Source organism: Sarcophilus harrisii, chromosome 2, assembly GCF_902635505.1.
Source record: "Sarcophilus harrisii chromosome 2, mSarHar1.11, whole genome shotgun sequence".
In the NCBI taxonomy this organism is placed as follows: domain Eukaryota; kingdom Metazoa; phylum Chordata; class Mammalia; order Dasyuromorphia; family Dasyuridae; genus Sarcophilus; species Sarcophilus harrisii.
The window spans coordinates 476,579,711-476,594,308 of record NC_045427.1 but is presented as its reverse complement, the minus strand read 5'-3'; the positions used below and the strand labels follow the sequence as shown (position 1 = coordinate 476,594,308).

The window sequence follows — 14,598 nt, the reverse complement described above, 5'->3', positions numbered from 1 at the left end:
CCGTCAGTGAAAATAAACAATTTTGGGGCAACTATAATCTTAGAACTTGGTCTCTGAGGCCCTGGGTAGATCTCTGAGATTATATGTTGCAGAAAAATTGCCAATCTACATTGGAAGAGGAAGTTTCCCTGCTGGGAGTTCTCTATGGTGATGAAACAAGTACAGTAAAAAAAAAAAAAAAATAGAAGAGAAGGAAATTTAGAAATCCTATGTTGGGATGGATGTTGTAAACTTTGTGTAGATTTAGAAAAGACCTTAGAGGTCATCTCCTCCAACTCCCCTCATTTAGCAGGAAATAGTTTGTTTCTTCCCTCAGGCTGTTCAGCCGCAGACTGGCAGGATCTCCACTCTTCAGACTGAGGGTTGCGGCCTGCCCAGTCTCGTTGTGGTTGGGCATTTGTCTCGGGACCCTAGATTTCCTCCGTTCCTATTACACACAGCTTTGGATGTTAAGTTTCGGGAGGCATTCTGACCCCAGCGATCCGTTTCATTTATTACTTGGATGCAGTGTGGCGTAATGGGAGAAGCCCTGGGCCTGGTGGGTCAGAGGGTCGGGATCAGGCTGGCCAGGGAGATGTCCCAGCTGCGAAAGCTCTCCGAGCGGCAGCCTGTGGAGCAAAGCGGGGAGGAGGGAACAGAATGCTGCTCTTGCCTGCGGCATGTTCACTGAGCCTAGACCACAGTCGGGCTGCGGGCACAGGGACGGTGAGGGAGGGAAATGCAGCTGCAGGTGCACCCGGAGAACAGCTCTGGGCGTCAGTCGCACAGAACACGAGGCATCTGGTTGGGAAGTTCCCTTCCCCCTGGCAGCTTGCACCGCTTGGCAGTCTGCCTCCGGAGGCAAAAGTTCCGAGGTGACTGCTTCTGAGCCTAATCACAGTGATAACTCACACTTACATCGCACAAGGGCTTGAATGAGTGGTCATTTGGTCCCCCACAACAGTTCTGTTAGGTGGATAGGGCAACTATTATTACCCTCATTTTTATATATTTTTATACATTTTTATGAGACTCTACAAGTGAAAGTAATTTGCCTATGAGGGTCAGAGCTGGGAAGAGGACCTGGGCCTTTTTAATTCCAAATTCCACATCTGAATCTATAGTTTTAGCAAATGTAATCATTCAAATTAGCAAGGTAGAGAATGTGATGGATTTATAGTTTAAAAGATCTGGATTCAAATGCTGTTGCTTTTAATCAGTCTCTGTGAGGCCATGGACAAGTCAATTAACATCTCTAAAGCTCATTTTCCCAATCTGGGAAATGTTAGGGTTAAACTAGATGATCTCCAAATTCTATAATTTTATCCTTTGTTATTTTGTTATTCTGTCATTTTTGTTTTGTCCAATTTTTTGTGACCCCATTTAGGGTTTTCTTGCCAAAAATATTCTTGATTTTCTTTTCCAGCTTATTTTAGAGAAGGGGAAACTGAGGCAAGCAGGGTTAAATGACCACACAGCTAGTAAGTATCTGAGGACAGATTTTAACTCAGGGAAGATGAGTCTTTCTGACTCCAGTCCTGGCCCTTTCTTCTCAAGGTTGTGTGGGCAGCAAAGAAGCAGCCCAGTGGGTCCCAACCTAGGGCCCCCTGCTCCTTCCTTTGTACCTAAGGCAGCAGACATGTTCCACATAATTTACAGTGGTTCCCTTTTCCTCTCGCCATCCTCACTCCCAGAAAATAACTTGTGTGGCTTTAAAGAAATACGGTTATTTTTCTAAGTTTTTCTAGAAAGCATTGAGAAGCCTCACTGCCTCCTGCATGAAGGTCAAAAGAATGGAACCTTTTAAAGAATAGTAAATGAATGGATTTTTTTTTCTTTCAGCAAAAGGTTCGACTTCTTCTACAAGGTAAGTACAAGGTAGAGGGAGAAGTGGGGATTGGGTTTGATTTTGTTTTCTTAAGTAAATGAAGTTGGGTCGTGGAAGTGAAGTTCCGATCTTGCTTCTAACTTTTCCTGGCTGTGTAATCTGGGACCAATTCCCTTAATTTCTCTGTGCTCCTGAGCAACTCTGCAGGACCAGAAGAAGCCGGTCTGCCCTTGTATTAGGTTCCTCACTGGGAGGACTCTGTACTGATAGAATAACAGATGGAGGGAAAAAAAGAAAAGCATTTGGCAACCCAAGGCCACACATGGAATGACACTTGCTGCCTTCCCACCTTGTACTCGGCTTTGTTACGACCCCCCCTGCTTTGGTCACCTTCCCTGACGTCCTTCTCATCAGAGCAGGGAAGGGATTCTGGGTTCTGGAAGGCTGTGCCAGGCAGGGAGTCAGTCAGGCAACGAGAACTTCCTGGGCACGTCCTATGTGCCGGGCAGGCTGGAAGGGAGCCCCGGGTGGGCCCAGGGGCAGGTCGAGAACGGCCTAAGCCAGGCCAGAGGGTGGCCACCGTGGGGAGGAGCAGCACAGACACAGTGGAGAAGGGTCTTCCCGTGTTGGGGGCCTGCCATCCACTGGCGAGAGCTCAGAGGCGCCGAGTGGTCTCCTGGCAGATATTAGAGAATAACCCCCGGGTAGCTGATGCTCTGTTCCTAGCACCTTGCAGTAATGCAGGCTCTAAACTCTCCAAACTGTGTGCCAGGCACTCTGCTACGTATCAAGAATACAAAGAAAGGCCACACAGTGCCTGCCCTCAAGAGGCTTGCAGTCTCAAGGGGAGAAGCCCACAGACCACCAGGTACGGAGGAGCTGGATAATGTGGGAGAGGACTAGAGCCTCGGGGTCAGCAAGGGCTGCCTGAAGGCCGGATGAGGCCGGAGGAAGGAAGCAGAGGATTCTTTCCAGGATCGAGAGAGGGCGGGCTCGTCCCTGGATCCCCAGATTTGTGGGAAGGGGGAGTGGGGAGAAGGGTAGGACAGCTGGAAAGGTGGGACAGCCAAATGGGGAAGGGCTTTAAATGCCAAATAGAGGGGTTCAGATCTAACTTGTGATTAATATAACATAATTAAATGTCCCTAGCAGGGCAGCTAAGCGGCACAGTAAATACAGCTCCAGGCTTAGCCTTAAGAAGATCTGAATTCAAATTCAGCTTCTGATATTTTCTAGCCATGTGTCTCTGGCAAGTCACTTAACCCCTACCTGCCTCAGTTTCTCCATCATCTGTCAATTGAGCCTAATAGTAGCACTTGCCTTCCAGGTTTGTTGTAAGGATTCCAAATGAGCTAATAATTAATGATAAAGTGCTTAGCACAGCGCCTGACCTACAGTAAGTAGATGCTTAACAAATGGTTTTTATTTTTATTATTATCACACAAGTACTAAATATGGCTAGCATTTAAAAAGCACTTTACGTATCCGCTAATTTGGTCTTCACAACCACCTTGGGAAGTAAGCGCAGTTATTTTCCCCACTTGACAGATGAGAAGACAACTGGGGAAGGTTAAGTAACTTGACCAGTCTCTCAGCTAGTAAATATTGTATCTGAGGCTGGATCTGAATTCAGGTCTTCCTGATCCCAGGCTTAGGGTTGTAATCAGCTTCCTAATAAGATAATTTTCCACTTTCTCAAATCCTATTTTATCTTCCTAAATCACCTCTTTTATCAGGTCTCTTCACCGCTTAACTCCCATTGCCTACGTAACAGCTTCGACAGCTTACCTTGTCCTCCAAGTCCCTTTGCATTCCGCTCAGTGTGGTATAATGGAACAAGCATTAGACCTGAATTCAAATTCCATTTCGGCTGCTACGGCCTGTGTGAATTTGGATGAAACGTAACTCCCCCAGGCTTCAGTTTTCCCATCTGTAATGTGATGGGGCTGGACTAGATGGTTCTGAGGTCCCTTCTAGCTATGGAACACTGATACTCTCTGATCTTATCTCCCATTGTTCCCCTGGGTCCATTTGGTTCATATACTGCCCCCCTCAATATGCTCTGAGCTTTTACCACTTCCACAGGACTGCCTGAGCATTCCTCCCTCCTCTGAAATGCCCTTTTCCCCCACAGAAATCTCTTCCAAAGTCCGCTTCCTTCCGGAAACCTTCCCTGACTGCCCCAGGTCATAGCCTTCTCCCTATGGATTCCCACATCTCTCCCTGGCTTTCTGATCAAAAGTCCACACAACTAAGTCCCAATTAGTGTAAATGACAAATCCCTTGAAGTGCTTGAATTCTTTGAATCCACACTGCATATTTCCATTGGGATGAAGCCAATTATCCTATTTTATATAATTATAACTTGGAACAGTGCAAACTTAAATTCAGCTGACCATTTCACAGGATGCATTGTTAGCGTTAATCGGGGCCTGGCTGCAGTGCCCATGGCCTTGGAGAATTGGTGATCTTTGTACATACATGCTTTATGTATTTCCCTTATTTCATTGTGAGCTCCTAAAGGACAAGGGTTATATCTCACTTTGTGTGTAAAACCAAGTACAGCATCCTGCACCAAATGCTTAACAACGTTTGTTGATCGATTTTTTTTCTCCCCAAAGAAATGAACAGTAGCCCCGATATTATTGTTCATGTTTTACACCCTTCTGTAGGATTCTAATGAAACCTCTCCAGGTGCTCTTTCATATGGCCAACTCCAGAATTATTTTGAGTAGAGGTTAATATTTACTTCCCATAAAGTATCCAAATCTCCTTCCAAAGTCTATCAGTGTTTAACTTCAAAGCAAAATAGCTCAACAGCCAAGTTGGGAGGCTCCCCTGTTAGACCCAAAACATCTGTCAGTAGGATTTCTCACTCTGTAGCAGGGATAATTAACCTGGACTCTACATATCCTGAAAGTTCATGAACTCAGATGCATGTCTATGCAAAGATAACTATTTCTCCAAAGTCATCCATACTATAGCCATCCAATACAACTGGTTTCCTTTGTAATCCTGTGTATTTATTTTATGTATTAAAAATTATTATTCTGAGAAAGGGTCTCTAGCTTTCACCAGATTGCCAAAGGAGTTCCTGAACACTTAAAATAAAAGTTAAGAATACTTGCTCTATAGGATCAGAGATTTAAAGCAAGAACAGATTTTACAAGCCATTGAGTTCAAATACCACCTTCCTCATTTTACAGATGAAGGCACAGAGAAATTAAGTGACTGACCTAGTGTTACACATCTAGTTAGTATCTTTTAAATTAATAATTAATATGTTTTATTTAATTATTTAAATTTAATTTATTTAATAAAATAAATAATTTTATTATTTAAACCAGTTCTAAGTGTTAATGCCCCATCCCCACCAACCTACAGTGTCTCTATAGAGAGGCAGAGCACGCTGTCCATAATCTATCAGGGCTCAGGCACATAAACACTCATTTAACAAACATTTATTAAGTATCTCCTGTGTCTAAGGCTTTGCTCTAGAGATGCTGGGAAATGCCAAGATGAGTAAGTCATGGTCCTTGCCTTAAAGAAGGCTGAAGTCTCCTAGGATGGAAAAACCAGGAACACACACGTAGCTGCAAGTTAGAAGACAAATGGCGAGTCCCTCCTTACTCCGGGGAGAGAGTCTGGTGTCGGAGAAGGATCGCTGGCCTTGGAGTCGAAAGCTGGGGGTTTCAGGCCAGGCCTTTAGCTGACAGCTCTGTGAGCTCAGGAAGGACACTTAATTTTTCTGAGCCTCAGCTTCCTATTAGCAGTAATTTAATTGGGCGCTGTGATTCAGGCTCTTCCAGGCAGGGGGACCCGTCCCCAGGAGGGAAGTGTTTCTGTGGAAACATGGGATTTGTCATGCTCGGTGATTGCTCTTTGAGCTTGATGCGCTGTCACAGCCAAGATTAACTTTTGTGGACAGACCCTGTTGCTTAACACTGATAATATCCAGTCTGTTGTCCCTTGGACCTCGAGATTCATGCTTGAAAATCAATCACACCCAGGCAGAATCACAGCATTTCTAAAGTGTTTGTCAGTTTCCACAGTGCTTTCCTTACCTAGATAATGCATCTCCATCCCCATTTTACAGAGGGGGAAGCTGAGGCTCAGGGACGTAAAAATTCACATGGCTGGAAAGGGTTGGGGCTGATAGTGTTCTTTCTACTCCAAGCTGCTCCTCTGGTAGATCTGAGGATCTGCACAGCCCTCGTGTCTGTTACCTTAATGTTACAAAGGGACTTTCTCCCTAGGGCTCTGCGAGCTAGGCAGTATAAGTGTTATTATCCCCTTTATAGAGTCAGGAAGCTGAGGCTTAATGAGGTGGGGGAGGTTCATCCCAATCACCTAGCTAGGAAGCGGGGCTCCTCCTCAGGCCCACGTTCTTTCCATGACGCTCTGTTGCGTGGACACCGAAGGCACAGGATGTCTTAGTCTGGACCCATGGGGGTCACTGTCCTTGAATAGCATCCATTAAAGTGAGCTATGTCACCGGTTTCTAACCACAAAACGAAGCCGTTTTTCTGATTTATCTGATGTATCCCTTCTTGGCCTTCTCTTCTAGATTACATGAGCCGGAAAAAAATGCCCGAGACCTAAGCCAGGTACGTACACTGCTTCCCGAGGCTCATTTCTGGAAGAATTCAGTGACAGAAATTTTTGTAAAAGGAGCCAGGCTAAAAATGAATGCTGTCTGGAAGCAGCATAGGCTGGGGGAGAGGGAATCTAGTTACTGTGCTGTGAACACCGAGACAAGAGGGCTGCGGCTTCTCTGTCTTAGCCCTTGGGAAGTTTGCCCCCTCAGAATGATCTGCCCTTGAATGACAGACTTCTTGGGCAGAGGTCCAGCCACTCCTCCTCATTTTGTGCCATTCTTGTCCCCGTCCTCCTAGAAATCTTCCCAAGAGGATTCTCCCAGTGGAGGCCCTTTTTGGATAGCTTTTTAATATTTCATGTAAACCAAGGTAGTACGTGTAAACTGCCAGTCTTTTACCCATCATTTCTGGCACATGACTGACCCTCTTTCTTTTCCCGTTATCCATATCCTTGATGGCTTAAAATGACAGAAAAGGGAATCTGGGTCACATATTGTGCTTGTAATTGCTTTGGAATCCAGATTCAATTCAGTAAATAGCATCTTCATTTGACTCTCTGGATAGGCAGGAAGTTAAGATAATTCACATTTCTTATCACTTCAAGGCTTAAAGTCACAACAATAACAATTCACATTTTTATAGCTCTTTACAATGTTCCATGCACTGTGCTAAATGCTTTACAAATATTATGTCATTCACTCTTCACAATAAGCCTGAGAGATAGGTACGACTCTTATCCCCATTTCATAATCAAGAAAACTGAAGTTAAATGTTTTGCTCACGTTCATTCCATTAATAAGTATCTGAGACACTTTGAACTCAAGTCTTCTTAGCTCCAGAGTCAGTGCTCCATCCACTGTACCTATGTCTTATTCCCCTTCTCTGAAGTAGGTGTTGAGGGTTATGGTTCTTGTTTTATAGTTTGGGAAATTGAGATCCACCCAGAAAGGTCATGTTAATTTCTTGGGATCACCCAGTTAATAATGGTCCAAGCCAGAATTTGAACACAGACCTTCTGATTTCCACATTCTTTCCACTGTGATACCTTGCCTTCTTCTGCTTGATAGTATTTCACCCAAGCTATTTCTAGAATTTTTTGTTTCTGCAGTTGTGAGATTGTGTGTAATTATCTTTTCTAGGGCCCAGTTCCTTCAGAAATCTTTCTAGTTTCCCCCCATTGATGACGGTTAGCTGGCCTTCCTCACCATGGATTTTATTTAATCCAGGTATATTACAACTGAGGTTATTACAGCTCTTGGGTCTGTCTATGAGCTTAGAATGCAAGAGTTCAGATCATGCTTGAAATTTTCCATCCTCACCTAAATTTTATGTTTAATCTTGGCAATGAATTTGGTGCTGGTAAAAGCACAGATCTGGAACCCCTGCAACATAGTATTCTGTTCTTTCATCAAAAACACAACAGACAACAGGCAACAATGGTTTTAGTTCACCAGTCATGGCATTGGTTCACCTTGAACAAGGATAATTATTAATTGGAAAGAAGTCTCTCTTTCAAATTCATGATTTTTTTATTAAGAGACCTGTAGAAAGAACGTTCCCAGTAAGAATGAGACCCAGCTTAAAGTCTCCACTATGTTGCTAACTGCCTTGTTTTGTAAGGTGAAGAACTTTTCCTCCTCAGGTCTCCGTTTCCTCCTTTGTAAAGTGTCTGTCTAGGATGGGGTGACTGCTGAGATCCTGTCTGATATGCATCTTAGATTTTAATAAAGCAGCATTCAGAGGAGTAATAGGTAGTATCTCACGGGCTAAAATTTTACAGAGGAAACCACCACAGGAGAGATGGCAAAGATCCATTAGGAAGTCACCAAATAGAGTTTTTTAAAGATATGTATGTATATGATTAATGCAGAAATATGTTTTTCATGGCTTCACATGTAAATCATATTGCCTGCTTTCTCAATGAGTGGGGAGGGACAGGAGGGAAAGAATTTGGAATTTAAAATTTTAAAAATATGAATGCTAAAATTAAAAACAATTATCACTAAAGATATGTACAGAAAATGGAAGGAACAGGAGATGGCAGAGGATGGCGTAGTATAATCCTGGTAAAATAGAATCAGGAGTGCCAAAGCTCAGAAGGAACTGAACTTCTTTTTGCAAAGAAGCAAAAGTCAATAAAAGTGGGAGTTTTCGTTTATTTGGGGAAAAAACAGAAGATCAATGAAGGGGTAAGGTTGTTGTTTAGAGCAGATAGGGCAAAAATAAAGAGCAAGCAGGGAGGGCTGTTCAATTCTTTTATTTCTCTCTTGTATTCTCTAAAATGGAGAATGCTCTTTGTACTAAAAATGACAGAATAAAAATGGCACCAGGAAATTCATGTCCAAATAAGTGAGGAGAGAGAATAAAAGAGCTTCCCTTTCCTTCCTTTTGCTTCCTCCCTACCCCCAATCCCAACTACCCTTGATGAATTCAAGGTATCTGGCCCCATTGAACTATATCTTTGGCCACTAAGAGAACTGACAGGTGCAGTTGCTGAATCACTGTTGGTGATCTTTGAAAGAAGGTGAAAAATTGGAAAAGTCCTGTAGGACTGGAGAAGGGCTAATGTCCCAATTAAAAAAAAAAAAAAGAAAAGGAATGATAAGACTACAAACTATGTACCAGTGACTACAGTTTCTGGGGTAAAATTCTCTAATAAATCACCAAAGAGCTGGTCAGTGAACATCTAGCAAAGGAAGCAATTATTACAAAGAGCCAGCATGGCTCATAGGCAGGTAGGTCATGCCAGACTAACCTCATTTCCTTTTTTTGACACTGTTGTTAAGCTAGTAGATCAGAGGAATGCTGCATATGTGGTTTACCTGGGTTTTAGCAAAGCATTTGATAAAATATCATGTTGTGTTCTTATAGAAAACATGGATGCTGGTAGATTAGACTAGAGATCTCAAACACGTGGCATGAGTCCTTAATGAGTTGAGTGGGGTCTGAACCAGAATAAAATGTAATTGGGAAATATTTGGCAAAATTAAAATGTAATAGAAAACAGATAATTTTTAACACAGAACAGCTGGGGGGTACAATGGAGTACCAGAGTCAAGAAGACTCATTTTCCTGAGTTCAAATCTGGCCTCTGACTTTACTGGCTGTAACCTCAGGCAAGTCACTTAACCCTGTTTGCTTCAGAATCTGTAAAAGGAGCTGGAGAAGGAAATGGCAAACCGGTGTCCTTGCCAAGAAAACTCCAAATGGGATTGTAAAGAATCAGACACAACCAAATAACAATTTTTAAAATATAGCTTCCTAACTGGTGTTATGACCTGCACGGATCCTTAGTGGCCCCCGTTTCTATTTGAGCACTGGATGACAAAATCAGAATTTCAAAAGATCTTGACAAACTAGACCATTAGTGATAAAATGTAATCAGACAAAATTCAGGAGAGACAAATCCAAGGAAAATAAAGAGGTATCTTTGACTTACAGTCAGGTTCACAGACATTTAATCTAGAGGATTGGCTAATTAGTATCTCATCTGAAAAAGATCTGGGGTTTTTAATGAGCTGCAAGAAGTCAACAGAATAATGTGGCAGCTCCAAAAGCTAACATCATCTTGGGCTACATAGAAGGAGGCAGAGGTGATGTTCCTTCTGCACTGGGCCCTGGCCATTCCACATTTGCAGTGTATATTTCTGAGCATCAAAGTACAAGGAAGTTGTAGATAATCTGGGGTATGTCCAGAGGAGGCAACCAAGATGGAGAGGTCCTTGAGTCATGAGGTTCAGTTGGGAACCTCCAGATTTAAAAAGATAAAATTCAAAGGCAGGGTTTTCAGGTATTTGAAATCCTTTTGTTAGGAACAAATTTGGACTTGTTCTATTTGACCTCAGAACAAGATCATAGATGGAAATTGCAAAGAGATCAATTTAAGCTAGATGTAAGAAAAACATCCTAAAAATGAGAGTTGCCCAGAAATAGCGTGGACTGCCTCAGGAGGGGATGGGTTTTCCCACACTGGAAGTCTTTAAGTAGAGATTGGGTGACCACATGTTGGGTATGTTAGTAGGAATTCCTTTGGGTAAATTGGACTAGATTATTGTTAAATAACACTAATAATAATAGCTAATAATAACAAGTATTTATATAGCACTTTAAGGTTTGCAAAGCCTTACAACTCTGTGTGGTAGGTATTATTATTCTATAGATGAGGAAATTGAGGTTGAGATACTAATTGATTTGCCCATATAAGTCATTAGTTAGTAAGAACCTGAGGCAGAATTTGAACTCTGGACTTTCTGACTCCGGGTCCACTTCTCTATCCCACTATACTATACTTTAGCTGCTTCTCTGGGATTCCTTTCCAGCTTTAAAATTTGTAGTTTCTGTGATTTCCTGCAATTTCTGACAGTCTGTGTTCTATGGTCCCTCTCGGCTCTTTATTATTGATCATCATTCAGTTATATCTGATTCTTCATGATCCAAAAATCTTAGCATGACAGGCCTTCTATCCTCCACCATCTCTAGAAGTCTACTTTCCATGACATGTTTTATCTCATCCTTTGTCCTTTTGCTTTCCATCTTTCCCAGCATCAGGATCTTTCCTAATGAGTCTCATCTTCTCATTATGTGACCAGAGTATTTAAGCTTCAGTTTTAGTATTTGACCTTCCAGTAAATAGCCTGCATTATTTTCTTTAAATATTGACTGATTTGAACTCCTTGCTGTCCAAGGGACTTTCAGAACTCTTCTCCAGCACCACAATTTGAAAGTGCAGCTCTCAGTTTTTCCCACAGCCATACACTGCTCCTGGAGAGACCACGGCTTTGACTAGATGGACTTTGTTGGGCAGGTGATGTCTCTGCTTTTTAGTATGCTGTCCAGATTCACCATAGTTTTCCTTCCAAGTAGCAAGCATCTTTTAATTTCATTGCTTAAGTCATTATCCATAGTGGTCTTTGAACCTAAGAATATAAAATCTGATACAGTTTCCATTTCTTCTCCTATTTGCCAGGAAGTGATGGGACCAGTTGCCAACATCTTGCATAAGTGTGAGCTAGATTCATCACCTGCACCAAGTTCAGCTATTCAATTCCCATAGGATTCCTATTACCAGATAGCAGTTTGCTTTCAGGATCAGATGTTATTAGGCTACGTTTCCCATAAAACGAATGAGTCAGCCGAGCTCGGTGGGGACAAACCAGAGTTCTATAATAAGACGGAACCCTCCATTACCGTATTATAGCCCATAAAGGGGGCCATTTGTCACTCGCAGCTTAAAGGGAGGAGCAGTAGTTGGAGTATGTCCCCAGGACACAAAGCTAGAAACAGTGGTAGAGACCGGCAAGTCCGCCTCAGTACGGCTTGCTGTTTGACAAGCTTATTTCTGCTCGGACACTGTTTGTTGACTTCTAATCCCTAGCCACTTTCTCAAAATTCAATGCTTTCTATCAAGAGGAGGAAGAACCGTAGCGTTAAGTCAAAAAATAGGCACTCAAGCTTGCGCTCAACTACTCACTAGCCATAAGACCTTGAACAAATTATTCCCCCTTGTCCCCTCCCCTCCCTCCCCCCTGGCCGGTTCCTTCCCAGGAAAGGAGACGCTTGGGTTAGACGGTCTGTAGCAGCTTCTAAGGGCACTGACGGGTTCTCTGGTGCTCTCTCATCCAGATCCAGGAGGCAAACGATATCAACAATGACATTACCTATGCAGATCTGAACCTGCCCAGAGGGAAGAAGAGCGCTCCACGGCCGGTGGAGACCAACAGCCAGACGGAGTACGCCAGCATCCAGACGGGCCCGTCCCCCCAGCGGGAGGACACCCTCACCTACGCAGACCTGGACATGGTCCACCTGAATCGATCGTCCAAGAAGCCCACGACCAGGCCCGAAGAGTCATATTCAGAGTACGCCAGTGTCCAAGTCCAAAGGAAGTGAACGCCGCTTCTGGGTTGCTGATTTCCCGCGGCGGCGGAAGATCGGGAGGCTCTTGCTGGGCTCTCCGAAGTTGGCGGCATCGTCCCCCGGGAAGTGCGGTGGAAGTGCCCGCCAATCTCTGCTCGCCGCGAAGGCTGCGTCCTTTGGGGCCCATCGATGAGGGGGAGGACGGCCCCCACTGCTCTCCACCGCGCGCTAACTCGCGAGCTTGGTGTGCACTTCCACCGAGGAACCAAGGGCTTTGGGGCAAGCTACGTTTCTAACATTCCCAAATGCGGAGGGTGACATTGCAAACTAGGGTCGAGCAAAGGAACAGCAATCTGGGGAATTGCTGCCTCTCCCCGCTGGGGTGACTTCCTAATGGCCTGGGGGCACAAGTTCCCTTCCTGCCGGGCCCAGCTTGTCCTGCTGGGCCCGGGACATGCTCTTTAGACAGATCACCTTCATGGCTTTTCAGTAACACAGTCACTGACTCCAGTGTCCCCTCAACTCTGTTCTTCCAGGGCGAAATATGAAGGAAAAGCCTACTCTTTCTTCCCCCAACCTACCTGCGACTGCAAGGCTCTAGGAGAAAATTCTCCAGATGCTAGAATCTTATCTGCAGAGAGGCTGGAGAGACAACTATCTGGGTGACCTGCTCGGAGGGACTTGGCCAGGGGTGATGGTCGGGCTTCTCCGCTCCCCTGCTCCCGTCCCAGCACAGACTTGGAGAGGTAGACCTTCAGACGGACTCAGAACACCTACTTACACCAAGGGTCGCTTGGGACTTGACTCTCCCCTGGACAACCCTCCCCCAAACTCAGTTGTCCCAGCTGTAACTCCATACAGACACACCTCTCATTTCTAGACCTGAATTTTGCTTCCAGCCCACACTAACACAGCAATGTCTCGCTGCTGTTTACTCCTGTAAATTATTAAGAAATGTGAAATGTGCAATCTTGAAACCAAGGTGTTAGAAAATTTGATCTGTGGTTTTTTTTTTTTTTTCCTTTTAAGCATTATATTGGCTCTTTGTCATGTGTTAAAGTCCTGTGTTGCACATGGTCGAGTATTACAGGGTGTAGGAAGGTTTATCCTTTGCTGTTCAGGTTGAGTTTTCTTGAAGCAGAAACATAATTCTATACAGTTACCAGAAGATTATTGGGCAGATAGCCACAGTCCAGCTATTGTTTGGGGGCACCTAGATATCTGAATGTGATTAAATTGGTGAAAATGACTTTAGTGGGACGGAGCTAGTGCCCTATGGCTGATAGTTCTGCTAACCTTAGCCTTTACCATAAGCAGAGCTACTGAGACAACATCTCCAGCAATTGGGGTGGGGGGGGTGGGGAGTGGGAGCATCCTGCGTGAGCTAGTGGATAGCCTCTGCCTGAAAATGCCCAAACCAAGATCCCCCCACCTCCCACACTAACTTCCTACATGGCCCTCAAAGAGTCCCTTAGCCTGGTGCCTCAGTTTCTCCACCTGTAAAATGAAATGAGAAGATTTGCTACCAAACTCTATCAAGCACTTTATGATTCTGGAGTCCAGGTGAATTATATCTTTCTGGCAGGAGCAGCTAAAGAGCCAGCCCCACCTGCCTTCTCCGGGACATCCCCTTCGTTTCAGCCGGACCATCATGAGGAGCGGAGTCACTGGAGGGCACTGAAGCCAGTCTCGGCTCCTCCCTCATCCTCCGTCTCCAAAGCTGTAGCGTGGGCTAATGGCTTCTCCTGCTTTTCCAGCAGTGACACCAATTACCATCCTGTCATTCAGACTGTGAAACAGATCTTCTAGATGGAAGGCTGATGGGGTGAGGGGCCGTGGAGCCAGGAATCCAGGGAGGGCAGACGTTGCATGACCTGTTTGGACTGTGCTGACACATTAACTGTTCACTCTTTTTCCAGCTAAATGCAAATTTCCTCATTCTCCCAGGGTTCAAGAACTCTGCCCAGAATTCTTGGCTAGGTGAGTCAGAAACAAAAGCAGTGGCCTAAGGAGAGCCTTGGGCCCCGAGCGAGAACATTTTCTGTCCCGGGCACTAACAAGGTGGTTGGGGGGGGGACAAGGCTGGGTTCCCAGCCCAAGCCTCGGGCTGCCTGGTGCGTGAAGAAGTCAAGACAGTGTCCGATGAAACACAAGCACCGCTGTAATTGTTACTGCAGTCGGTGTCCTCTGTGGGGTTTGTTTTAACCAGCCACCAGCCAGGAACATCTGCGAAATCATCCCTCAACCCACGTAGGCCCTTCCGGAACCCAAAAACGTTGGCTTGCAAACTGCCTCCCTCATCCCCATGTAGCTTCCTTCAGTGGAAACACCGTAGTT

At 44.6% G+C, this 14,598-nt stretch overlaps 1 protein-coding gene across 9 annotated transcripts in view; it reads left to right on the top strand.

Moving 5' to 3' along the window:
• The window catches only part of SIRPA (signal regulatory protein alpha), a 75,357-nt gene extending 60,982 nt beyond the window's left edge, over positions 1 to 14,375 (top strand). For 7 of the 9 annotated variants that reach the window (XM_031954617.1, XM_031954619.1, XM_031954616.1 and 4 more), the window contains exons 7-10: positions 1,822 to 1,846; positions 2,580 to 2,675; positions 6,375 to 6,414; positions 12,028 to 14,375. In XM_031954617.1, coding sequence (XP_031810477.1) covers positions 1,822 to 1,846; positions 2,580 to 2,675; positions 6,375 to 6,414; positions 12,028 to 12,294 — 428 coding nt within the window. In that variant the 3' untranslated portion in view covers positions 12,295 to 14,375. Of the gene's footprint in view, positions 1 to 1,821; positions 1,847 to 2,579; positions 2,676 to 3,134; positions 4,854 to 6,374; positions 6,415 to 12,027 lie in introns of those variants that run through there. The other 2 variants (XM_031954621.1, XM_031954622.1) reach the window with 2 other exon arrangements.
• Positions 14,376 to 14,598: the final 223 nt, after the last annotated feature.